General features: G+C 35.6%; 2 protein-coding genes across 2 annotated transcripts in view; one reads left to right on the top strand and one right to left on the bottom strand.

The window, feature by feature from the left end:
* Positions 1-306, top strand: part of LOC111422472 (uncharacterized) — a 12,855-nt gene extending 12,549 nt beyond the window's left edge. Inside the window, exon 7 of the mRNA XM_023055660.2 lies at positions 11-306. Within this exon, the coding sequence (XP_022911428.2) occupies positions 11-241 (231 nt within the window). The 3' untranslated portion in view covers positions 242-306. The remainder of the gene's footprint in view (positions 1-10) is intronic.
* On the bottom strand, positions 296-27,219 carry LOC111417969 (Sphingosine kinase 2). The gene is made up of 2 exons (XM_071193962.1): positions 26,241-27,219; positions 296-8,435 (listed from the first exon to the last, which is right to left on the bottom strand). Exons 1-2 carry the CDS (start codon positions 26,931-26,933, stop codon positions 7,407-7,409), a joined length of 1,722 nt encoding a protein of 573 aa, XP_071050063.1. The 5' UTR covers positions 26,934-27,219; the 3' UTR covers positions 296-7,406.

The following is a 27,219-nucleotide window of genomic DNA, read 5'->3' as shown; positions in this document are numbered from 1 at the left end:
TTATTTTCAGACTGAAGGTTTGAAAGAGAACCAATATCGGCAAATAAAACAAACTCTTATTTCGCATGGAAGGGAATTTTTTCCCTCTTTATTTGCTTACGAACTTCCAACGCCAACATTTCGTGATGTATATTTTGCATATGTTCCAAGTAAGGAAGAGGCGCTGTTTGCAAGATTCCCTTGGGCTCCGCACGAGTTTAGAAATTATAAACAAATGAGAGAAAGGAGAGCTGCTCAATAGGCGGGATAGTATCAAAAATTAATTATTTTTATGTTTCGTGAAATAAAAAACACATTTCTATATTATCTTTATTTATTAATTTAGATATCGCAATCACAGACATTTTTGGCTGCTTTAACAATTATTATTAAAAAGAAAAACAAACAGGTCGCATTGTAGTGTTTTTTTTTCAAGTTTGATTTAATTTTATAATCTAAAACATTTGTTAATATTTTTTTAAAAAACAATACAAATAACATTTCTTAGATATCTGTAAATAATTATTTTAACAATCGTATATTATCTTTTTTTTATAGAATGCACTATTGAAGCGATTAGTTTTTCTGTGTCCACGATACAACACTTTTTTTTTGTTACTTCTCACAGCCTTTAAAACACGTGTACCAACATCTTTAGCTAAAGTTTTATGTAAGATTGTTCGCTGATCGACTTATTGATTGATTAACATTTCGTAAATCATCAAATTCGTAAGATATAGTTCAGCGAACAAATTTAATTTGTCATAAAATACAAAAACTAGTTTCTCTAAAATAGTAGACAAAAAATCGTAATGTTTTGGTATGTGCTAAGTATTATAATGAAATTATTTAGAAAAAACCGCAATAATTTATATTAAATTTGGTTTCTAATTTTTGGGTAATTAATAAGGTATTAATTAATTAATTAATTATCATGGTATTAATCATAAAATGTTTGCTGAATATAAAAGTAAGGGATGATTGAAACTCTATGTTCCATGTTTTAATATATACGTTAGTTTGTGTAGAATCCACTATACAGGGTGTCCCGTATCTTCCGCATCAGAGCATTATACGGTTGTAGGATACATTATTCTGAAGCGATCTTTCTAATAAAATTTTTTCGAAATGTTTATAATAACCGCACGGGAACTGTTTAAACGAACTGTTTTTCGTCCAATCAGCAGATCGCAATCAGACTCAGGTAATCGGTGCCACCCTCGGCCGGTCCGCTACGCCGATGATAACTCGTTTCCTACATGTACTCACCAATGGATTCGTCACGCGAAGAGAAATAAACTTTTTCGCTGAATCAAACTCGTCCGCTATTGGACAAAAGCGGATAACTTTAAATTGTTCCCGTGCGGTTATTATAAACATTTCGAAAAAATTTTATTAGAAAGATCGCATCAGAATAATGTATCCTACAACCGTATAATGCTCTGATGCGGAAGATACGGGACACCCTGTATATATATACAGGGGGTGTCTCAGCGAGACCGGTCATTAGACGTTTCTGGGGTTCTGGCGAAAATAAAAATTTGAGAATCAAGACTTAAGTATTATCAATTACGTTCTCTTCATCTAAAATATTTTCATATTTCTAGCACTTCCGGTTACACCGGAAGTCGCCACCAACTTTATGTTTTTAAATGGAACACCCTGTATATTTTTACATATTTGGATTTGTCTGTTTTCAAGGTTTATAAATAACTTTACTTTTTGCAATTTGATTCGGTCGTTCTCAAGTTATTCGAATTTTTCTAGAAAAATCTGCTCCAGCAGACATTTGTTCAAAAAATCAGAAAACACTCAATTTTTGGGATATCAATTTAGGATTGAGAACATGCTTAAGCAACATGATGATGTATGTTTTGGTGCCGAAAACTGCGGTCTAGAACGTTTGATCACTTTACTATGGCACGTTAACTTTTCAAAATTTGGAAGTAAGATAACTTCATTTTTTTAAATGGCACCCCCCATATTTTATTTCTTAGTCGTCTTCGGTGGTTCATTCTACATCTTTTATATCCCATATGTCCCATACCTAATATTAATAGTTTGGGAGATAATTAGGGTTTTTTGAAAAATGCACACATATCATATGGATATTTAGCCTAGTGTGCCATGAAAAACAAGCCTTCTCAATGAGTTCTTGTCAGAAACTCACTTGTTTACGTCACTTGATGCATGTGAGCTAATAATTATCTGTTATGTCCCTTAATATTAGTACTGAAACGAGTTAAAATCGATAACAATAACGAAAGTAATATTTACACAAATCAAGAAATTCTTAATTTATTTTTTTTGCATGAAAAGCGCGACAAAGTTCGTAGTATGATTCCCAGATCTTCTTTGGCAGCTCGAATTGAGGTGTTGGGACTGGGCTCGAAATAAGCCAAGGTATTCACCTCTTCCGTTGCATTATCTACTACATTTTTTGGTCAGTTTAACACGTGATTAATTCGTCCAAAATGCAAAAAATTTGCTTCTATTCCTCTAAATTTACCTTTTGTCATCGGAGATAAATGTGGATAATTTTCATTAAACATTCTACTAAGAACTTTGTCGCACTTTTCGTGCACAAAAAATAAATTATGGATTTCTTCATTTGTATAAACATTATTTACGTTATTAATATCCATTTTAACTGGTTTTAGACTCACAAGCATCAAACAACCTAAATTAGACTTTGACGTTTATCAATAAGTCATTAAACATTTGTTTTCCATGGCACACTAGGTTAATATCCATATGATATGTGAGCATTTTTCAAAAAACCCTAATTATTTCTCAAACTATTAATGTTAGGCATAGGACATATGGAATATAAAAGATGTAAAATGAGACGCGGAAGACGACTAAGTAATAAAATATGGGGGGTGCCATTTAAAAAAATGAAGTTATGGTGCTTCCAAATTTCGAAAAGTTAACGTGCCATAGTAAAGTGACCAAACGTTCTAGACAGCCGTTCTCGGCACCAAAACATACTCCATCATGTTGTTTAAGCATGTTCTGAATCCTAAATTGATATCTCAAAAATTGACTGTTCTATGATTTTTTGAACAAATGTCCGCTGGAGCAAATTTTTCTAGAAAAATTCGAATAACTCGAGAATTGCTGGTTCAAATTGCAAAAAGTAAAGTTGTTTATAAACCTTCAAAACAGGCAAATCCAAATATGTAAAAATATACAGGGTGTTCCATTTAAAAAAATAAAGTAGGTGGCGACTTACGGTATAACCGGAAGTGTTAGAAATCTGAAAATATTTTAGATGAAAAGAACGTAATTGATAATACTTAAGCCTGCATTTTCAAATTTTTTGTTTGGCCAGAACCCCAGAAACGTCTAATGACCGGTCTCGCTGAGACACCCTGTATATAACGTCTGTCCCTTTTCAAAAGGAACCAACAGGAAGAACGGATGATGATATCTCGGATCGGCCACAGCAACATACATATCTGTATGTTACTATATATACTTTAATAAAAATATACAACAATCTAGCGCTGAATAATAATTAAAACCAGTGTTGTTAAATACCCGGGTATTTATTTTCAAGGGAAAATTCCCTGGATATATACCCGGAGGTATTTACCCAAGATGGGTATTTATAAAATTTGATTTAAATTGAGTTGATGGCAGTTTTGCAAGTACTTCAAGAATGCAGAGTCCATTATCGATACACCAAACTTATTTATTACATTTAAAGGATTCCTACAATGACGGTAAAATTGCATGAAAGTACTGATCGAATACTCATTGAGCGTATATCATTGGCCGAATACTCATATAGTACTTATTTCGGATAATCTTGGAGAGATGAAACTGATGCTGAACGTATACAGGAGGCGTGTGCAAGAGTCGGGCTAAATATCAACAAAATTTAGGACAAATCTTGTTCCAAGCTCTAACATCAATATTGGTGATAATGAATGCTTCTATCTTGAATACTTTCGATGGTATGTCATTAATCCCTGATGCCTTTCCATGTTTTGACGCAGTGATTGCGTTTTGAACCTCACTAATTGATATATATATATACAAATCAGTTTCTATGCTTAATAGGTTTTGGAAATAATTTTTCTAAATGTCATTCATTTCACTATCACATATTATTTTTCCTGTTCCATCTCAGCATAGAGCTACGTGCGATTTGTGCCTTTGTCTTAACTGTCTAACAAATTTATACACATTCCTGGTGTTATTAGCTTTAAGTGTACATATATTTCGGAAAAGTTTATATTTTCACTACCGACCATTCTCCTTTACGCAATACTCTTCGAAAATATTTAACGATTTCTTTAATGCTTGAAAAACAACTTTGAATGTCCTAAATTGAGTATCAGTCTAATATTAATGACTAAATTCAGTTTTTGTGCTTCATTAATTCTTGTTGTTTGATTTTTTTCTAGTCATATTGCACTTCCATCAAATCCAAGATTCCAAGATCCATGAGATTGTTGATTTCCAATTGAAAATTAAGTAATATTATTATTCTTCTTCTTTTATTCAGGTTGTAACCTGTTTTTTACGCATCATTCATGGTGTTTCATTAGAGCTGGAAATCCAACTTCCTGGTCTCCCAGGATCTCTTAGCTAATCTTTGGTCTCTTGCTGTCTTAATCAGCCAGGTTTCTTCCATTCTTTGGAAGTATTCATTAAATTTTTTTATTTTTCCCCTAGCAAATCTCATGAGATCTCCGAGTCCACAAAATTCTTTTACAATTTTGTTCCTTACTCTATCTCTTCTTGTCTTTTCCACTATTGTTCTTAAAGTACTCATCTCTGTTGGTTCGCATCGCAGCCATATATCTTGGCCATGAGGTTCGTGTATCGAGAGATAATAATCAAACAAGCGAACTAAACAGAAGGATGATACTCGCATGATCTGCCTACAGGAAACTTAGAGACATCTTCATGAGCGATATTCCTGTATATTTGAAAAGAAAAGTTTTCAATCAATGCGTGCTTCCTTTGGTTATGACATACGGTTCCGCAATTTTAACATTAACGGTGGCCATTACCAGGAGGCTCAAAGTAACGCAAAGAAAGATGGAGAGGTCGATGCTGGGTGTAACCCTAAGGGACCACATACGAAATGAATACCTACGAAGAACTGGCGTAAATGATGCGGTCAACATTGTGGCAAAGCTCAAGTAGAACTGGGCGGATCATCGTCGCAAGAATGTAGAATGAGCAGTGGTTACCTGATAATAATACGTCTTCGATCGTTGACAATTCCTCGTCTTCAACGCTCATTTCATCATGTTCCTCTACATTTTTGTCCGAATCTGTTATATTTTTACTTGTATCACTTTTATATGTACTGTTTGGGTATTTACCCTGAGCCGGGGTAAGTATCCAGATAAATACCCATTTTATAAATACCTACCCGCCGGGTATTTACCCAGTGCCCATCACTGATTAAAACTAGAACTGTTACTATGTAGAACTAGCACTATACCTAGAACTAGAATCATTTGGGTTTAGCCACACGTCTCTAAAGACGGCTAAATCCGAATAATTCTAGTTCTAGGTATAGTGTTAGTTCTAGTTTTACTCTTGCATTGTCACCAGAACTAACATTAGACCTAGAAACATTTGGGTTTAGCCTCTTAAAACGGCTAAAACTGAATAATTCTAGTAGTGCTGTAGTAGTGTATAACAATTAAAATTAGAACTGACACTAGAGTCTTTAGCCGCACGGCTAAACCCGACTGTTTCTAGTTCTAGGTCTAACAATGATATTTTATGCTAACTAGCACCAAGAAGATATTAATTAAGACATTGCGTACAATGGATGTGTGTTATGGAAGGGACGAGAGGATGAGAAAGTTTCCAGCGTCATGAACATAGACGTACCAGAAAATTAATATACACTCAGTATAATTCTCAAAACTAACAAAGAGAAGGAGAATGAAGAATACGTAGAAATAAATTGTCTAATTTGTATAGATATTTGCTTACAATGTAATATTGTACCATTATTCTTCTATTGATTGTGTATCTACAATTCTACTTCTGTCAGCTTTCTAGTAATGTTCTTCTGAAAATTCTCCTGTAATTCTGAAAGGTGGTAGCAGTATATTGGAGAAAAGATAGGAAGAGAAGCATTCTGTGACTCAAATCATTTATTAGTGCAGACGATCTTACTTGTCTAAAAGTAGCAAAAGAAGTTCCTCAGGAATTTATATTGGAGTCACCTCCATGGAATCTTTTATGATGAAGATCTAAGAATAGAAATGTTAGCAGGTGTTAATTTGACTTGAATACAATGGGAGTTAAAGTGGATTCTCATAAACTTAAGTAAAGATTGGACCCAACCCAACAAAAAGTAGTCAGGAAATATTCAGAAAATTATTAAATGTGTAGTTCCTATCAAGAATGATAACTAAAGTATTGTTAATGTTTGGAGCAACAAGTTTCAATCACCCTCATTATGAGGCTTCAATCAATTTTCAACGATAGTTAACTCACTAAGGGCCGGTTGTACAATATACCGATAAATCTACCTGATATCTATCCGCCCGATAAACTTATCAGGAGGATAAAGATATTCGCTGTTGTACAAACTGTTTTTGTCGATAGGATTGCTATCGGCGAAATAAGAGTCGGTTGGTAGTAGTTTTTCCCCATATCTAGTGATTTATGCCGTAGAATGGTAACGCCAACGTCTTTCTTTGAAGTTTGAATTATGATTTTGACAATATAAATTGTTTAAAAAAATTTTCACTGACACATCGTACATATAAGGTTAACGTTTAATGTTAGAGGTTAACCTATGCAGTAATCATACAAAGTTTTTATATAAAAACCTTGGTAACCATAAATATCTGCCGGATAAGTGTCTTATCGGCACCGTTGAGTACCCGATAAGTTATCCTGCCGATAATCTCACTAACAAAAACATCCGTACATTGTAATACAGTATAAACTAACTTATCTGCCAGATAACGCTGTCGGGAAGTTTATCGCTATATTGTACAACCGGCCCTAAATCTATTTATTTTTGTACTACAGAACCAAGGGCTAATAATAATACGTTTTCATAATGATTTTGTACGAAGATTTACTATAATATTATTAATTTAAAATGATTTATATTTATTTATCAACGTTTTTAGTTTTGATTGACTTGCTAGTACTCCTTTTGATATCGATTTAGTGAAGTTTAAAAATTATTACTTATATTTTTGAATTGATGAATTAAAGTAATAATTTGGTCAGTTAAAAATTAAAATTATTCCTTTATTTCATCAATAAATTGCTTTATTTATGTAATTCGGAAGACCTACATTAAAATTAAAAATTATTTAATCCCGTATAAAAAATTAAATACTGTCCATATGAATAAGTATGGGGTCCATGGTAGATAAAATGGCCGTTCTAGTATCGGATCTTCTCGTACGAGAAGTGTGCGGATATCAAGGAATCATTATCCTGGATAGCGCCGGACAAACTTCGGCTTGAATCGGCCCGTATTCAACATGTTCCCCATCAACCGTCATATAACCTCTTTCGTTCATATCAGGTTCTATTCTAAATGCTTTAACGGGAATAAAATCTATTCCTTCTATGCTAGTTTGAGCGTGCGCTCCCGTACTTAAACCTAATAAAAATTGTAACATTTGCGTCCGAGTTACGTTTCCTCGAATAATTAATAACCAAATCACCCCATCGTTTAATTTTGATTCGGGGGCGAATAAACAGTCTTCGCCTAAATGACTCTGATAGGAAGCGTGGACCATCACAAATTTACCTTCGAGACAAACCCAACTGCTTGTCGGTAACGGTGAAGTTAAACATGGTAACTGAGACGGTGGGCCGTACATTTGAAATTTTGTTTGTACCGAGCTATCACCTCCGCTATCATTCGCCGATTGATAACTACTTGCTGTTGCCGAAAAATAAGCACTTCGTTTTGACGCCGCGCTATACCAAGAATCTATGCGGGGCCTAGGTCCAGATTCGCTTAAATCCGTTACGCTTCCCGTTCCACTCCCAACGGGATTCCCATTCGTATCATTCTGCCCTAGTTGAACATTTCCCGGGAGATAATAAACTTTTCCAGTGTAACATCTTAATCCAATTAGACGTGCAACGCTCCAAACTGTAAATCGATGACCGCCGAGTATACGAAGGCGTTCGCTTTCGATATCCACGTCGGATAAAAGACCCCATCCCACCGATAGGAAAGAAAAATAAATTTGGGATGAGTTTTCAACGCGGACTAAATCCATGGGTACACAACGATGACGTACTATTGAGAGAGCCGATGGTAACGTTGGAGCGTTTACGTATGGTTCACCGGTGTAATAAGCAACGCTTCTTGCTAAACCATTTCCTGATCCTCCAGGAACTACTGCTATGGGAAGACTTTCGGCTATTGTCGCCCAATCGGGACGTTCGAACATTCCATTTATTACTTCGTAAACTATTCCATCACCACCAACCTGTAACAAAAATTAAATAATTATTTTAATTGTAGAGTGTAATATACAGTGAATTACTGAAATAAAAATAGAAGCAATACTAGAGTTAGAATTAGAAACATTTAAAGTACGTTTCTAAAGACTACACGTTTTTAAAGACGGACTTTAAGTCTAGTGTTAGTTCTACATAGTAACAATGCTAGTGTAAAACTAGAACTAACACTAGACCTAGAATTAGAAAGTTTTGGGTTTAGCCGTACGTCTATTAAGACGGCTAAATCCAAATGATTCCATTTTTACTATACAGGTGTCCCGCAACGATTGTACAATACTGCATCAGCGTATTCTCTGATCGAAAACAGACAAGAAAAGTCTAATAAACATAGGTCCGAAAATGGATCAATTTCGAGATATCAAGACTGGGTTTCATACAAGTTGCATCGCCATCTGGTAACATCAACGGTGCGGGCTGAAAAGAAGGCATACTATGATTACGCCTTACGTAGTAAAGATCCAAAGGCTCTTTGGAGAAAGATTAAACTTCTAAATATAAATAAAAAAATCGATAACAAAGTGCCTAACATTTTTCTTCCAAACGATTTAAATAATTATTTTGTTCACGGTGATTCTTCACTTTATATCCAGACTGATCCCGAATTACCCATATTTTATCAAAATAATGTAAACCCTAGAGTGCAGATAATGCAAGTTTTTATGCCTGTTGATGAACATAAAGTATCTATAATAATTAATAACATTAAAACTGGTGGGTTTTGATGGTATCTCAATCTGGATGATTGACTTGTGTACCCCTTTTCTCATTCCTTATATTAGTCACGTAATAAACGCTGCTGTTCATCAATCAGTTTTTCCGGATGCCTGGAAAATGGCTGAAGTAATTGCATTACCTAAAGTATCTTCCCCTTCTGCCCTAAGGGATTTTAGACCGATCAGTATCCTCCCAGTAATGTCAAAAATTTTAGAGAGAGTCTTGGAAAAGCAACTTAGAGCACACTGCGAAAGGTATAGTATACTGCCAGATCAACAATCTGGGTTTCGTTCGGGTTTCAGCTGCGCAACAGCTTTATTGAACCTTACTGATGATGTATTTGCTTCTAGAGAGGCCGGGCAAGCCGCACTTTTGTTATCGTTGGACTTCACCGAAGCATTTGATACAATAAATCATAATATACTTGCATCTAAACTTAATTATTTTGGTCTTGGAAATCAAGCTGCAATTTTGATAAAGTCATTTTTGTCGGACAGGTCTCAGGTTGTGAAGATTAATAGTCAAGTGTCGAGCGCTCTGTCTGTTACTCGTGGAGTCCCTCAGGGGTCCATTTTGGGGCCACTATTGTTCTCTATTTATACATCTGATTTTGACCAGGTTCTTGGTTATATGCAGATGATACACAGCTTCTGCTGAATTTTAATCCAAATAATTGGGTTGATGCCTGCATAAAACTTAACTCAGATATAGCATTATTTTCTGATGTTGCGAAACGCCATGAACTTGTGCTAAATCCATTTAAGTCTTCTGTTCTGCTGTTTTGCGGTAGTGTCACAAGGAGAGCGATTAAGCCTTTAATATCCGGTCAATTGGTGGTGGATGGCGAACCTCTTACTGTTTCTGATGATATAAAAATTTAGGAGTCACATTGGATCATCAGTTGAGGTTTGAGGAGCATGTGGCCAGGTGCTTGAGGGGTGGGTATGGCGCCCTGCGTCTCTTGTATGCCCATAGGGATGTCTTAAGTAAAAAATTATGCTGTGTGATAGCTTGGTTCTAAGCAAATTAAATCACTGCGACGTTGTTTGTGGTGCAAATTTAACGGAGGCGAGTGGGCGTCGTATCCAGAACCTTCAGAACGGTTGTCTGAGGTTTATTTACGGAATTCGTAAATATAACCATATTAGTCATAAGTTGGCAGAGACTGGGTGGTTGAACATGAAAAACAGACGTAAACTGCATGCAACTTGCGTTTATTATAAAATTATTAAAAGTCAGCGGCCTCCTTACTTGCTGCAACGCCTATCTTTCAGAAGCGATGTCCATAACATTAATATAAGGAGGAAAGATGTATTGACGGTACCACGCCGCGCCTCGCACAGATCCTTTTCCTACCAGATAGCTAAAACGTACAATGATCTACCTATGAACCTTATAGGATTGAACTGTATTTCGTTCAAGAGTAAATTAAAATTCTCCCTCCTGCTTGAGTCATCATGATTTTTTTTTTTTATTATATTCTGAGTTACTAATGTATCGCTTTATACTGGCATGTCGTCGTATTTTCTTATTTTGTTTTTTTTTTTTTTCATTTTGTTTATTAGTATTGTTAAAAACATTCTCATTTTTGCTTTATATATATATTTTCTATATATTCTGGATTAAGTGGAAGAGCAGTTGGTTAATAACCAAACTGAACTTCGTCCAGAAAATAAGTCTATTTTCTAAGAGTGTATTATTATTTTCTTTCCTTTTTTTGCGACTTATTAATAAAGGCATTATTATTATTATTATTATTATATTCAAAGTTTTAGTTTCATAACCTGACCTATTGTAAACATCATTAATTCTAACGATTTAGATGCAGTAATTATATGATTACCATGGCTACGATGGTTAAGATAAAGTTGAATAAATAATAAGATAATATTAAGTTAATTAATACAGTTCATTAATAATTTAACAAAACAAGTAACAAAGATTGTCGAAGAAAATCGTTCAACCAGCACAAAAACAACGAATATTTAACAAATTGGAAAAGATTCATGTCATAATAAATGTTCAATATGCGCACCATTTACTTCTAAACACAAACGGATACGTTTTCTAAATGAACTTCTAATGCGTTCAAAGATACCAGGAATTTGTTTTACTGTGTCAAATGCGTTACTAATTTTATTCTTCAAATCCTGCACATTTTGAACGTCTTCAGAATAAACAATTTGTTTTAAATGTCCCCAAAACCAAAAATCTAACGGATTTAAATCTGGTGAACGAAGTGGCCCTCCTCGGCCAATTCACTTATTGCCAAATCTGTTATTTAAGTATGCTCGAGTAGCGCGTGCATAATCGTGCATAAAGTAGCAATCTTCTAGAATTTGTTGAGGTAATTCATCAAATGCCTGTGTAAGGTCATTTTGTAAAAAATGTATGTAGGCATCGGCTGTCAATCTCTTTGGAAGAAAAAATGGACCTAATAACTGATCACCTATAACTCTAGCCCATACATTAACACTGAATCGCCACTGATGATGAGTTTCTAATATTACATAGGGATTTTCATCGCTCCAAACGTGCGTATTATGAATATTAAAAATTCCGCTTTGAGTAAATGTTGCTTCATCCTTAAATACAATGTTTATGGGAAAGTCGACGTTTACTACCTCTTCCTGTATGGCCCACCTACAAAAAATCTCTCTTTTTTCGCAATCATTTTCTGTTAGAGCTTGAACGGTGTTGTAATGATAAGGATAAAGCAACTGCTCCCTTAAAATGCGGTGAACGGTTGTTTTGTTAATGTTTTCTTGTGCAGAAATTCTTCTAATGCTGGTTGAGGCATTTTCATCGACTCTTCTCAAAACTGCTTCTTCTAATTCCACCGGCCTTGTGTAATGTCTCTCGGTGGAATGGCTGTGGGTTACGCGTCCCGTTTCTTTTAATCTGAGAAATAGTCTGCTAAAGGTGTGACTATTAGGCAATCGTCTGTTCAGGAACCTTTGCGCGTAATGACGAGCTGCTAACGACGCATTTCCATCAGCTAGTCCGTAACAATACACCATATCCGCCATCTCTTCCTTGGCGTAATTAATAGGAGCCATACTTAATAGTTTTATTAAATTAAATAGTAAAATAATAATTTCGTGAAGTATTATTATTTTTTTTGATTAGACAACTTATCGTAATCATAGTAATGACTTAATTATTATAAAAACAAATTTAAATTCATGATGTTAACAATATCAACTTATGAAACTAAATCTTTGAATATCTCGAAAATGGTCCATTTTCGGACCTATGTTTATTAGGCTTTTTTTTGTTTATTTTTGATCATAGAATACGCTGATGCAGTTTTGTACAATCGTTGCGGGACACCCTGTATAATCTAATATACGTACTTTTCTGATACGTATATTTAACCTTTCAACTAATTCAATAATAGTATATTAAAAAACAAGTTTCGTAAGACACGTTTGAAATGCACGAATTCAAGTTGAAAAACGAGTGCTTTAAGTCTTATGAAACGTGTTTTTTATGTTATTTTTTGTAATTCGCGTTTTTATCCTTTTTTTTCTCAAAAATAAAATAAATTTTGACAATGTAGGAAAATAGGTATGTAGCAGTTGGTAACACCGTAACACTTGAACTTAGAAATTTGAATTAACAAATAGAACCTGCAAAACACAAACGTATTCACCTGATAAAAATGTTTGATGTACACCTCCCAAAATAAGAGAAATTGCTCAGAGTTCAATGTCCGTATCATTGTGGACCTTGTATTCGAAGTTAAGAACATGTTTAAACATCCATAGACAAACATTGTCACATTGACAACTAGAAAAATTAATGACCCAATGTCACCAACTTGAACTGATTCCATAAAATGTTACTAAAATCTCATTACAGCATCGGATGCTGTAAAGAGTGTCATTACAGCACCCGTTTGAGTACTATAATAGCTTTCATTACCGTCGCGAATTACAAAAAAATTCTAAACAATCTAGTGCTGAATAAGAATTAAAACTAGAACTATTATTAGAACTAACACAAGACCTAGAATCATTCGGGTTTAGCCATCTTGAGAGACGTGCGGCTAAATCCGAATGTTGCTAGATCTAGGTCTAGTATCCAGTTTTAATTGTTATTCAGCGTTAGATTGTGGGTTATTTTTATTGAACGAAAAGTAGAACTAACACTAGACCTAGAACTAGAAACGTTTGGGTTTAATAATAATAATCTTTATTGTGTTATAGACAAATCAAAAAATTATAACAACACGTCATTTTCAAGATATTACATTTTAAAATCTAAATATTCAGCAACATTATAGGGTTCTACATCGATTAGAAAATTGAACAAAACCTGTTCAAACGTACTAATTCTGGTAATATATTTTATTGAGTTAAATATCGCATAACCAGTTGAAGTTTCACTGGCAGCTAGGCGATGTCTTGGGTAGCAATAATCACGCCTATTTCGAGTTTCGTAATGGTGATTAAATGAGTTTTGTGAAAAAAGACTTTTGTTATTAAACAGAAAAACTAAGATCTCATAAATACGGGGTGATTTTTTGAAAACGATCCGCCTGAGATACACTGTTGGAAATAATTCACGAGCACACCCTGTATAATCTGAACGCGTGTGTCTAGCGCAATAAAATTTGGTATGGAAGTAGTACTAAAGTAGTGTAACTTACTCCCACATGGAGAACGGCACAACTCTGCTGGGAGGAGAAACATCAATAGAGAGAGTATCCCCGTGAGCTTCGCGTACCATCTCTACACGACGTGGCATGGAGTCTATAAGTCGCTATATTGTAGCGAGAGGGTTGGCCAACCATGCCACCTCAACTCGCCTCCATAGCTCCTCAACGTTAGTCGAGGAAACCGGATAACGTAGAAGTCTCCGACCAGTCATGTCCCAAACATGTTCAATCGGATTCAGATGCGGAAACCGAGCTAGCCATGGAAGCATTCGTATACGGTGCTCTTCCACAAAGGTCTATACAACACGCCCGATGTGCTGTCGTACGTTGTCGTGCATGTATAGCAGGCCTAGGAGCCGCCGAACGTAGGGAAGCACAACGGACCGTAGCACCTCATCGACGTATCGTTGACCCGTCATGGTCTGCTATACACGTAGCAGACGTGTACGTCCACCATATGTAATCGCAGCCGATACCATAATGCTCGGTTGTCGGTGGATAGGGCGTTCTTGCACACACTGCTCAAGAAGACGGTGATCACGGCTCCGACGAACTAAAATTCGCGCATCACCGGTGCTCAATTCGAATCTTGATTCATCGGAAAACAAAATGTCCCTCTACTCGACAACCTACTAATGCCTAGCGTCGACCCACTTGTGACGTATGCTGCGGTGCTTGGGTGTTACTGCAATCCGCTGTATCGCACGACGCGCGCGCCAGTCCACTATCTACCAAACGCCGCGGTACTGTTCGCGTAGTGAGTGCGCCTTCCCCTGCCGGTGGCCAAACAGCTCCAAGTTGCCTTGAGGAGGACACATACCACGCTAAAGCACTGAGCACAAGAGCGCGATCCTCGTGTGATGGGGACGCGCAGGGCCGTTCCGGCCGTAGCTGAAGGTACCTATGTCCTACCTCAGACCATTCTCGCCATGCCCGTTGCACTGCCGATAACGACCGCTCGAGACGACGCGCAATTTCACAGAACGATACACCCTCAATGTGCATACCCACAAACATTCCTCGCCCAAACTCGCTTAAGTAACGCGATCGCCCATCCATTGCGCACAGAGTAAGATAACAATGTGGTCCCTCACACCACACTACAAACGACCGGTATTTTCCATCCACTTCGGTCTCCATAACGACGGAATGTTCCACTTGGAAGGGCGGCTCAGTCAACAATGCCGCGACGGAACAACTCGAAACTCCCTGAATAAGCTCGTCTAAAGTAAACCTTTGTAATCCTTGATTATATAGGGTGTGCTCGTGAATTATTTCCAACAGTGTATTTCAGAAACCAACAGGAAATTGAAAATTTCCGAAAACAGGTCCACTTGTATTTCAAGGGGGGACCTATGATTCACACTTTTGACGTTTACCCCTGCGCCCCCACGAATACCTACCTAAAAATTTTAAATGGAATGACCCATCGCGTGGTATCTCAAATGAAAGGTTATCTTATAAGGATTACTGTGATGTGTCACTTGCCCACGTTTCCTATTTTCGCATACATTTTACGACAAAGTTTATCATTGCCACTTTAGGAAAACGGTAAGCGCTATCGAAACCTAATTTTCATAAATTAGGCGTGGAAGCAAAAGAAAACAAGCCGTCGACGTTTTGTCTAACAAACTGTCACATTAATTGTTTCCGTTTAGTCAACTTAACTTACGAAAAAGCATTGGTTTCCGTAAAAATGGTATATTCTATTGCTGAAAGGGTGGAAGTTATCTTCATTTATGGTGCCGAGACATGTGCACGTGCAACAGCAAGGATTTTTAGTCAAAGACATCCAAATAAACATATGGAGCATAAATAAGTTCGCGAACTTGTGCAAAAATTTAAAGTAACTGGATCGATAGAGAACAAGAAAAGGCATACTAATAAGGTAGTAGATGGAGCCAACCAGTTCTTTGCGTCAGGTTGCAGCATCCACCGGACTTTCTTACTCGTCGGTACGCAAAGTGACAAAGCTGCATAAATTTCGCCCTTACAAGATACAAATATTGCAAGAACTTGACGAGGGCGATTACAACTGACGACTAGAATTTTGCGAAACTATGACCGAAATGATCATTGCGAATTCAAATTTAGTAAAAAATATTTGCTTCAGTGATGAGTGCACTTTTTACTTAAATGGACATGTGAACAAGCATAATATACGATACTGGAGCGACGAAAATCCCCATATAACAAGAGAGGAACATACCCAGAGCCCTCAAAAAATTAATGTTTGGGCAGGAATACTAGGTAATTCAATAGTTGGATCTATATTCATTAATGAAACGCTAAATGGTGACGTGTACTTGAATATGTTGGAGAACATCATCAGCTTGATGAAGAAGGTAATCAAGTACTCGATGAACATTAATTGTTCTTCCAGCAGGATGGTGCTCCACCGCATTATGCTGCGAATATTCGTAACTGACTTAACCAGAGATTTCTAAATCACTGGATTGGTAGACAAGGAACAATCGAATGGCCTCCACGATCACCGGACCTTACAAGTCTTGACTTCTTCCTTTGGGGTCATTTAAAGTCAATAGTTTATAAGTCTAAACCCATAGATAAACATTCCACTTTTCAGAAACTTTTCAGAAAGTAAGGCAAGAATTTGAAAACCGGCTTTACTACTGCATGGTGACCAATGGTGCTCATTTTGGGCAGTTCTTCTGAATGTTCTTTTATTAGTTTTGTTAAAATGTTATTTTCAACGACTACTTAGATGTTTAAATTCTTATCCTAATGTAAAATGAATTGATCATTTCTCAATGTTAAATAAAAAAAAATGCATAGTAGTTTCGTATTGCGAGTTATATGAAATTCCCAGTATAATAAATTCGTTAAACATCATAAAATAATTTACGTAGAAAAAGTTTAATAAAAAAACCCATTTAAAAACCACAAAGTTCCATTTAAAAGTAAGAATATTACACAATAGGAAAAGCTGTCAAGTCATAAAGAGAACTTTAAAATTAGTCATGTTGACCTATTTTTGCAAAGAAGTTTCCTCAAATTTACTTTGTTTTCTTTTATAACAAAAGATTCTTGACTATAAAGAAACGTTTAAGGTGAATAGTTTTCAAGGTAAACAACAAGATGATTCAAAAAATCCACCTGTATCCAAACTAATTAGGGAAAACCCCAGACAAAAAAAGTAATTTATGATAATGAAGAAAGACGCAGTTGATAATTGATGATTAAAGTCTATTTTAAGACCTTCATTGCATTTCAAGGATGTTGCAACAGATCATGTTATTTATTCATATTATATCTCCATTAATTTTTGTTTATTGTCTTTATTTTTGATTTTAATAAACAAAATGACACAGGTTAAATCTTAATTGTTGAAAAAATTCGTGCGGTAAAAATACAAACTCAAGTTAAGATTCGAGATACATTTGGAGTGTTTATAACCGCTCTATAATTGATAACGTATCTAAATGTCATCGTACGTTAACTGTTAACGTATGATATTGATTATGTAAACGAATAAAAAAAAATTTGAGACAAATAAATTGATATAAATTGTTGTTATTGAGACACAGCTGCTTTCAATAAAAAAAAACAAAAGGAAATGATTAACTTTGTTTCCATAATTAAATCGTTTTTGTTAAGACAAATCGAAATATTTAAAAATAACTTGTCTTATCAACAATTTCTAGCTCAACTCTTATCTTTTTAAGTAGGTAAATAATGAAATATGTTTTTATGCCATATATTTTCCATAGGTTACATCATTTTACTCCGTTTATTGAGGTGTTTTTCGCTTTATTGTTATAAAATGAAACTTTTCTTGTTTGGCATATTTGCAAAACTTTAATGCACTTATATAACTAATCGTTTGAACGCTTTCTCTTCGCAAACGTTGCCAAGTTGAATAACGCAATAACAATTTAAATAAATTCATTGAAATTTCACAACATATTAAATATTAATTATAAATGGTTCCTTTTTTTTCACAATAATTATTACGGGTGATGATAATTTAAATTATTGTTAATGACTAATTATATAATATATTAAACGGTTATACATTTAATTAAAATGGAACTTTTCACTTCATCGAGACGATGTAATTCTACAAGTGATGATAGAACTAAAACAACGAAAAGTTGATGAAGAAAATGAAACCTATGACAAGAATTGGATTTATATTGATATGAGAAACTAGTTTTAATTTAGGACTCTGTTCTGTATATAGCAATATGTATCTCATGGTCCATGCTGCGATGTTGTTGCCCAGCATTCCTTCTAACACTTTGTTCATGAGTCGAATTCTGAATTATTAAAGTGACGAAAGGTAAGAGAAGGTCCGAGCATGAATAATTTTCATGGCTAAAGAATGCGAAGGATTAGACTAGATATTTACAACCACCACTAAGACTGGCACATGACAGAGAACGATTATGAACATCTATGAAGCTGACACCTTAAAAAGAATATGAAGATCAAAGACTTGATTAGGAAGACTGTGGATGAGCTTAAGGTGTCTGTTCTTATTGCTGATGTGTCGTCATAAAAACTCATTGGAGGGTACTTGCAAAATATGGGTTGTAATGGAATAATATATCCTGTTGAATATACTTTTCTTGCTACCCAATCCAAATAGACACAAAACCACAAAGCTTTAGCACAATCTATTCAGAAAACCATTGATTGAGTACGGTGTCCATATTGTACATAAAGGAGATATTATAAGCATAATAAGCAAAATCCAGATTCACTAATGAACAGTTTTCCTTATTTGCACAAGAAGTTTATTGGACAAAGCGTGTAGATTAATATAAAAATGAATCATATGTAATGGCTGACAACGAGCACTCATAAACATTTGAATAGGAAATCTTGAATCGATTGGAAACACTCTTCTAGTCGTCTAAACAAGGTAATACCTTTCTAAGAAACCAATGTTTAATACTATGTCATACCATCATAGATGTAAGATACAAAGCATAATAGATATATATGATTCAAAAAACCGCTGACAGACTTATAGAGTAGATAATACATGAAAAATTAAGATGAAAAGTCTTAATATACATGGGGTCGCAAATGCCTCCTTAACGAGATATAGCGGGTCAAAGTTTCTGTAAAATTAAACATTATCTGCAATAAAAAGCGCTTTTTCAAAAATATTGTTGACGCCGTTGCTAATTTTGTTAAACGGGCAGTATTTTCGAGTAAAGTGATCAATTATCTACCAGTGTTTTTTCAAAAATATACAATGTTTATACTCCAATATATTATATAAATTTATTAACTCTACCGGTTTCGGCCTAGACCATCGTCAGGAATCTCGTTGTATAAGGTTGAGGTTAGGAAACACATTCAAATTTACATTCAATTATATTCAAATTTTGATATATCATTAATGGACTAAACTTAAAAAATAAGAATGAGGATGTAGCAGATGTGTCAAGTGAAACATATAATGTCGGGTGGAACATAATGATATTATATATTTTTTAAAAAACACAAATAATATACCAATATGGATGAAAACCCATTTACCAATTATCTATCAATTGGTCTCTTGCAAAACTTAGATCAAAGCAACGGTTTTTAAGAAAAACACGTTTGTAGAAAATTTGTTAATCCAATCAAAAACTGTTGCTATAATCAAAGTTTTGTAGAGACCAATTGATAGATAATTGATCACTTTATACGAAAATACTGCCTGTTTGACAAAATTAGAAGTGGCGTTGAAAATATTTTTAAAAAAGGGCTTTTTATTGCAGATAATGTTTAATTTTAAACAAACTTTGACCTGCTATATGTCGTTAAGGAGCCATGTATATTAAGACTTTTCATCCTAATTTTTGATGTATTACCTGCCCTACAAGTCTGTCAGTGGTTTTCTGAATCACCCTGTATAATAGATACCTCAGGTTTGAAATATATGAGATACATCTTAAGATGTGTTCTCTTTCATCTTTACATGACGTTTCAGCCCAAAATGAGCTTTGGCCTCCTTTATTTTCTGCATCTACACCTGTCTATCTCCTACCGCTCTCCTCTATACTCGAATAAACAAAAGGTAGCATGTATCCTCCTGTATTTCATCAAGATTCAAGATCCTCTTTGCCAACCCTTTATTCTCGCCATATATTCCGCTCATTGTAACAGTTACAATCTGATAAATTCTGAGAGTGAGGTTCTTTAAAAAGATTATACAATTTGTGATTAAATTTAGATCTTTTGAACCTATTAAGCATATCTTTTTTTCTTTCCGTCATAGTTCACGCCTCACTTCCATAACATGCAATAGGCCTTATTACTGTTTTGAAAACTCGCAGCTTGTTATTGCAGTATACGTTTTTGGAATTTTAGCTGTTAGCAGGAGTTTAAATTCAGTTTGCTGCGTTCATTCTTCTACGAATTTCTCTTCCTTCCGTACCAGCTAAATTCAGTTCTACTCCCAGGTATATGAAGTGATCCATTGCCTCCACATCGTCTTCTAATATGATATGTGATATGATAACCGTAATCCTTATGATAACCCTGACTTTTCGACCGTATTAAGAGAAGTACGGCTAAACCCGAATGTTTCTGGTTCTAAGAATTGTGTTAGTTCTAGTGCAAAACTACAACTAACTCTAGATCGAGAACTAGAAACATTCGGATTTAGCCACACGTCTCTCAAGACGGCTAAACCGTCTAAAGCCGTCTTGAGAGACGTGTGACTAAATCCGAATGTTTCTAGTTTTCGATCTAGTGTTAGTTCTAGTTTTACACTAGCACTATCACTAGAACTAACACAAGACCTAGAACAAGAATCATTCGGGTTTAGCCGTCTTGAGAGACGTGTGGCTAAATCCGAATGTTTCTAGTTCTCGATCTAGTGTTAGTTCTAGTTTTACACTAGCACTATCACTAGAACTAACACAAGACCTAGAACAAGAATCATTCGGGTTTAGCCGTCTTGAGAGACGTGTGGCTAAATCCGAATGTTTCTAGTTCTCGGTTTAGTTAGTTCTAGTTTTACAGTAGCACTATCACTAGAACTAACACAAGACCTAGAACAAGAATCATTCGGGTTTAGCCGTCTTGAGACACGTGTGGCTAAATCCGAATGTTTCTAGTTCTAGGTCTAGTGTTAGTTCTAGTTTTACACTAGCACTATCACTAGAACTAACACAAGACCTAGAACAAGAATCATTCGGGTTTAGCCGTCATGAGACGTGTGGCTAAATCCGAATGTTTCTAGTTCTCGATCTAGTGTTAGTTCTAGTTTTACACTAGCACTATCACTAGAACTAACACAAGACCTAGAACAAGACTCATTCGGGTTTAGCCGTCTTGAGAGACGTGTGGCTAAATCCGAATGTTTCTAGTTCTCGATCTAGTGTTAGTTATAGTTTTACACTAGCACTATCACTAGAACTAACACAAGACCTAGAACAAGAATCATTCGGGTTTAGCCGTCTTGAGACACGTGTGGCTAAATCCGAATGTTTCTAGTTCTAGGTCTAGTGTTAGTTCTAGTTTTACACTAGCACTATCACTAGAACTAACACAAGACCTAGAACAAGAATCATTCGGGTTTAGCCGTCATGAGACGTGTGGCTAAATCCGAATGTTTCTAGTTCTCGATCTAGTGTTAGTTCTAGTTTTACACTAGCACTATCACTAGAACTAACACAAGACCTAGAACAAGACTCATTCGGGTTTAGCCGTCATGAGACGTGTGGCTAAATCCGAATGTTTCTAGTTCTCGATCTAGTGTTAGTTCTAGTTTTACACTAGCACTATCACTAGAACTAACACAAGACCTAGAACAAGACTCATTCGGGTTTAGCCGTCTTGAGAGACGTGTGGCTAAATCCGAATGTTTCTAGTTCTCGATCTAGTGTTAGTTATAGTTTTACACTAGCACTATCACTAGAACTAACACAAGACCTAGAACAAGAATCATTCGGGTTTAGCCGTCTTGAGAGACGTGTGGCTAAATCCGAATGTTTCTAGTTCTCGGTTTAGTTAGTTCTAGTTTTACAGTAGCACTATCACTAGAACTAACACAAGACCTAGAACAAGAATCATTCGGGTTTAGCCGTCTTGAGACACGTGTGGCTAAATCCGAATGTTTCTAGTTCTAGGTCTAGTGTTAGTTCTAGTTTTACACTAGCACTATCACTAGAACTAACACAAGACCTAGAACAAGAATCATTCGGGTTTAGCCGTCATGAGACGTGTGGCTAAATCCGAATGTTTCTAGTTCTCGATCTAGTGTTAGTTCTAGTTTTACACTAGCACTATCACTAGAACTAACACAAGACCTAGAACAAGACTCATTCGGGTTTAGCCGTCTTGAGAGACGTGTGGCTAAATCCGAATGTTTCTAGTTCTCGATCTAGTGTTAGTTCTAGTTTTACACTAGCACTATCACTAGAACTAACACAAGACCTAGAACAAGAATCATTCGGGTTTAGCCGTCTTGAGAGACGTGTGGCTAAATCCGAATGTTTCTAGTTCTCGATCTAGTGTTAGATCTAGTTTTACACTAGCACTATCACTAGAATTAACACAAGACCTAGAACAAGAATCATTCGGGTTTAGCCGTCTTGAGAGACGTGTGGCTAAATCCGAATGTTTCTAGTTCTCGGTTTAGTGTTAGTTTTAGTTTTACAGTAGCACTATCACTAAAACTAACACAAGACCTAGAACAAGAATCATTCGGGTTTAGTCGTCTTGAGAGACGTGTGGCTAAATCCGAATGTTTCTAGTTCTCGATCTAGTGTTAGTTCTAGTTTTACACTAGCACTATCACTAGAACTAACACAAGACCTAGAACAAGAATCATTCGGGTTTAGCCGTCTTGAGACACGTGTGGCTAAATCCGAATGTTTCTAGTTCTCGGTTTAGTGTTAGTTCTAGTTTTACAGTAGCACTATCACTAGAACTAACACAAGACCTAGAACAAGAATCATTCGGGTTTAGTCGTCTTGAGAGACGTGTGGCTAAACCCGAATGTTTCTAGTTCTAATCATAATCATAATCATAATCTTTATTGTGCCATAAGATAGTTCTCTTACACTCGTCAGTTCAATTTACAGGTTCACATTTACTACTAAGAAATATCAATATTACATTTTAAAAATTCATCGACGGAGTAAAACGCATTCGAAACCAAGAAATGTGTCAGTTTACGTTTCATAGTAAGAAACGGAAGACTTCTGACATTCAACGGCAACTTATTAAATAGCTTTTGACACATGTATGTTGGACCCCGTTGCGTCATACTCAATCTACACTTATCAACATACACATTACAACGATTACGAGTTGCATATTTGTGAACATCAGCATGATTTAAAAGCTCGTCGAAATTGTTCAGAGCATACAATAAACAATTTAATATGTAAATAGATGGCAGGGTTAGAACGCCTAAACGCACGAAGATGTGTCGACAGTCTTCACTGTATCCCAGGCCTCCCACAACTCTTAGAGCCCTACGCTGTAAGTTAAAAACCCGTTTGCTAGCGGGAGTGTTTCCCCACGCTAAAATGGCGTAAGATATATGGGTTTGTATAAGCGCGAAGTAAGCGGCTTTTACTACTTCTAGTTCCACCTTGACAATAAGGTTTCGTAGCAAAAAGATGTTTTTTGAAATTTTCTTACTTATAGCGTCAACATGATGATCGAACTTCAATATTGGAGTGGTTATGTGAACTCCCAAGAATTTTCCAAACGACGGGTTACCAAAATTAGTAAAATTAAAATTTCTCTGACTTAAAATCATTCTGACTGTTTTCCCATCATTCAAACACAACTCATTCGCGATGCACCAGTTACGTGCTCTATTTAGAACCAATTCTGATCTTTGAATGACCTCTTCAGCTTCATTGCTTCGGATAATTAATGTGGCATCGTCAGCATATAATAAACAGTCAATGTCCCTAAAATAATACGGAAAGTCATTGAAAAACATCAAAAACAAAAGAGGACCAAGGATAGAACCCTGTGGAACACCCCTAGTCAAACTGACTCTCTCCGATGTCACTTGACCACAAGTCACCTGTTGCGTTCTGCCGGACAAATAAGATCGGATTAGAGCAACACTTTTATCGTCAAAATTATAAACATTGCGAAGTTTATCAATAAGAATTGGATGAGAAACTGTATCGAATGCGCGAGACAAGTCCAATAACAATGACATACAGTATTCACGCTTTTCAAAGCTGTCAAGACAGATGTTCACATATTTAACTACCGCGTCAGAGGTGCACCTACCCCTACGAAAGCCAAACTGATGAGGGTGCAATAAATTATTTTGGTCCAAGTATGCGATGATTCTATTGAAAAGGGCCCTTTCAAATATTTTGGAAAAGGTGGGCAGAATACTTATAGGACGAAAATTAGCATTGTTATTCTTATCTCCGCCTTTAAAAATTGGAATTACATTAGCTATTTTTAATAAGTCAGGAAATACGCCAGATGAAAAGGAAAGATTCACCAATCGTGTAAGGGGCGCCACATATAGGCCGGTGTTACTTCTCACAAAGTTTGCAGAAATGCCATAAATGTCTTTAGAGTTACTAGATTTTAAACTGCAAAGCAGATCATGAACTTCAATCGGCGTAACTTCACAACACGAAAAGTACACGCCTTCTGGAGGCAGCGTGTGACAAACGTCCATAGCGCAAACAGTTGAATCTGGCAAACCTCGAACCACCTCGTCAGCAATGCCAATAAAAAAATTATTTAATTCATTAGGGTTTAAATGAGAAGTGTCATCATTCATACCACTACGCCTAGTATTATTAATAAGATTCCACATTGCTTTTGGTTTATTCTTCCTCTGCTTAATAACTTCACTCGAAGCCTTCTTTTTTGCATCAGAAATCGCCTTTCTATATTGAATTCTAAGTTTATTTCTAGCATGAAGTAAGTCATCCATTTTAAATTTTCTATAAAGCTCACAAGAAGAGTTATACATATCCCTTATCTGTTTCAAATTGTTGTTAAACCAATTGAGGCCGTCATCACAAGACCTGAAATTTATTTTACATAGAGGAAAAGACGCATGAAAAGCCCCCATAATGACATTATGAAACATTCCATATGCATCATTCACGCTATCAGGAACCTCACTCAAAATTTTCCAATCGAATTGATTCAACATGCTAAAAAAGTTCATTCTACCGCTTAGTGTCAGAGGCCTGTGCAGTTTTGTATTATAGGTTTTAATTTCTTTAACATGATGTGTCGGTATACTAACACTTTGCGCCCTGTGATCTGATAAATTTGATTCAATCACAGTAGTATTGAAATTATTCGTAGAAAAATTAACAAATATGTTGTCAATACAATTATTTACCACTGTCACTAGAACTAACATTAGACCTAGAACTAGAAACATTCGGGTTTAGCCGCAAGTCTCGCAAGACGGCTAAACCCGAATGATTCTAGTTCTAGGTCTTGTGTTAGTTCTAGTGATAGTGCTAGTGTAAAACTAAAACTCTTCAGACGCACGGCTAAACCCGATACTTTCTAGTTCTAGGTTTAGTGTTAGTTCTAGTTTTAGTGCAATAAAAATATGGGACATAATGAAATTCACTGTAGACAAAAAAGTATGTTTCTGATTAAAGCAGAGGAATGAACAAATTTACCTTACTTAAGTTTACCTTACCAAAAAAACAAAATGAGCTACCAAAGCAAGGAACTTTAACATGCAGTAAATGAATTTGAAACCACATCTTTATAATCCTCTAATTTTTTTGTTCATTTAAACAATGAAGGTCTTGTAAAAATTGCGTCAATCGATTTTAGATCCCTTTTTAATGATAATACCTCAATCGATAACCATCAAGAAAAATTCCAAAATAATCAAAGTTTTTTTTTGTTTCAGATAAATACAATAGCGTCCATCACACTTATCAAACATCCTTATTATACATGATTTATTTCATAAATCAAAATCAATACAATAAAAACATAAATATTTAAATTATACAAATTGAATGAGAACACAATCACGCGATAGTGCACGCTTACTCAAGACACGATTTAATTAATAACAAAGTAAACAAACGGAAGTTGTTCACGCACGATGCAATAACGGCCTTCAATGATTGACCTTCTTGCTTGATATTTACGATCTATGCTTGCGGTCGACCTTTTTATTCGCAATTTAACGACATTTTCTTAAAGAAAAATGAACCGCGTCAATGCTGTTTATAATAAAATGTTGCTAGTTTAGTTTCGAATTAAACTCAATTAAATTGTTGAAATCAAATTGCTAAATTGTGTTGTTGACTATTGAAGAGAAATCGAGTTAATAAGAAAATAACGGAATTGAAATTATTGTGAAACAATTAATTTTTATATGTTAAAGTAATTACAAAAAGAACCTTGAACAAGGTATTATTAAAAATATTTAAAAAATACATACCAAAACAACTCCATTCCATTGAAAAACGTTACATGTTCTAATAAACTCCCTGGCATGATTAGCGTGTGTCGTCAAATGAAATTCAAATTGAATCTCAGCTTCTTCTAAGACCGGTGCAACTTTTTCTTCAAAAATTGATTTACCTTTTCCGGGTCCACTCTTTGGATTACAAATAACAAGCAGCTTTCGCTGCTCGTTAATTCGACTCATGATTGAAACGTCCGCGTTTGGTTCCGTTTGATTATCACCTCTTATCAGTTGTTTGATTGCGGTTCGCCAACGTTGTGCTTCTTTGTGATTTTCCTCGTATTTATCAAACGATCGAAATCGCAAAGTGATTATGGTTTTTTCTCGTTTAGAATTCCCGTTTTGTTTGTTTTGAAGTACATAAGCGTAAACGTACAGGTAGGTGCTCGCGTCCGTTTCGTCCTGTTCCGGAGAATTTTCGTCGACAACTTTCAAACCACCGCCAGCGCGTGGCAAAGACTGACACGAACACGACGTGGTCGGCTTCTTGCTCCGTAAACACCGACATCCCACTATGTCTTTGGTGGGAATCGTTTGTTCCTTTACGTGGCTCTGACTTTCTTTTATCAAACTTAAACCTCCCGTTGTTAAACGTACGCGAAAAACTGAATTTTTCTTTGTTAAAACATAAAAGGTTTCTTCTAATAAAATTCTTTCTTGAGACATTTTCTTTATTAAATTTTAAAAATATTTCTTAAATATAATTTTTAAACATTTCTCGGGTGGTTTTTGGGAGAGTTAACAGGTAGAAGCTTGCGTAACCAACGTCGAACGAAAACTGAGAATGATTTATTGTGTGCGGTAATCATAGTTAAAACATCGCGATACGTTCACTTATCGACAATTTATCTGGCGTTCGTTGGTTGGAGGCACTTCGTCAGAAGATAATTGGCAGTAATTTAGAGCGTTTAAATGGTGTGTTGTTGTCGCTCTAGCCGCGGGATACGTTCTG

The sequence above is a fragment of the Onthophagus taurus genome, chromosome 1 (genome assembly GCF_036711975.1).
Source record: "Onthophagus taurus isolate NC chromosome 1, IU_Otau_3.0, whole genome shotgun sequence".
NCBI lineage: Eukaryota > Metazoa > Arthropoda > Insecta > Coleoptera > Scarabaeidae > Onthophagus > Onthophagus taurus.
This window is presented reverse-complemented; position numbering and strand designations above follow the sequence as displayed.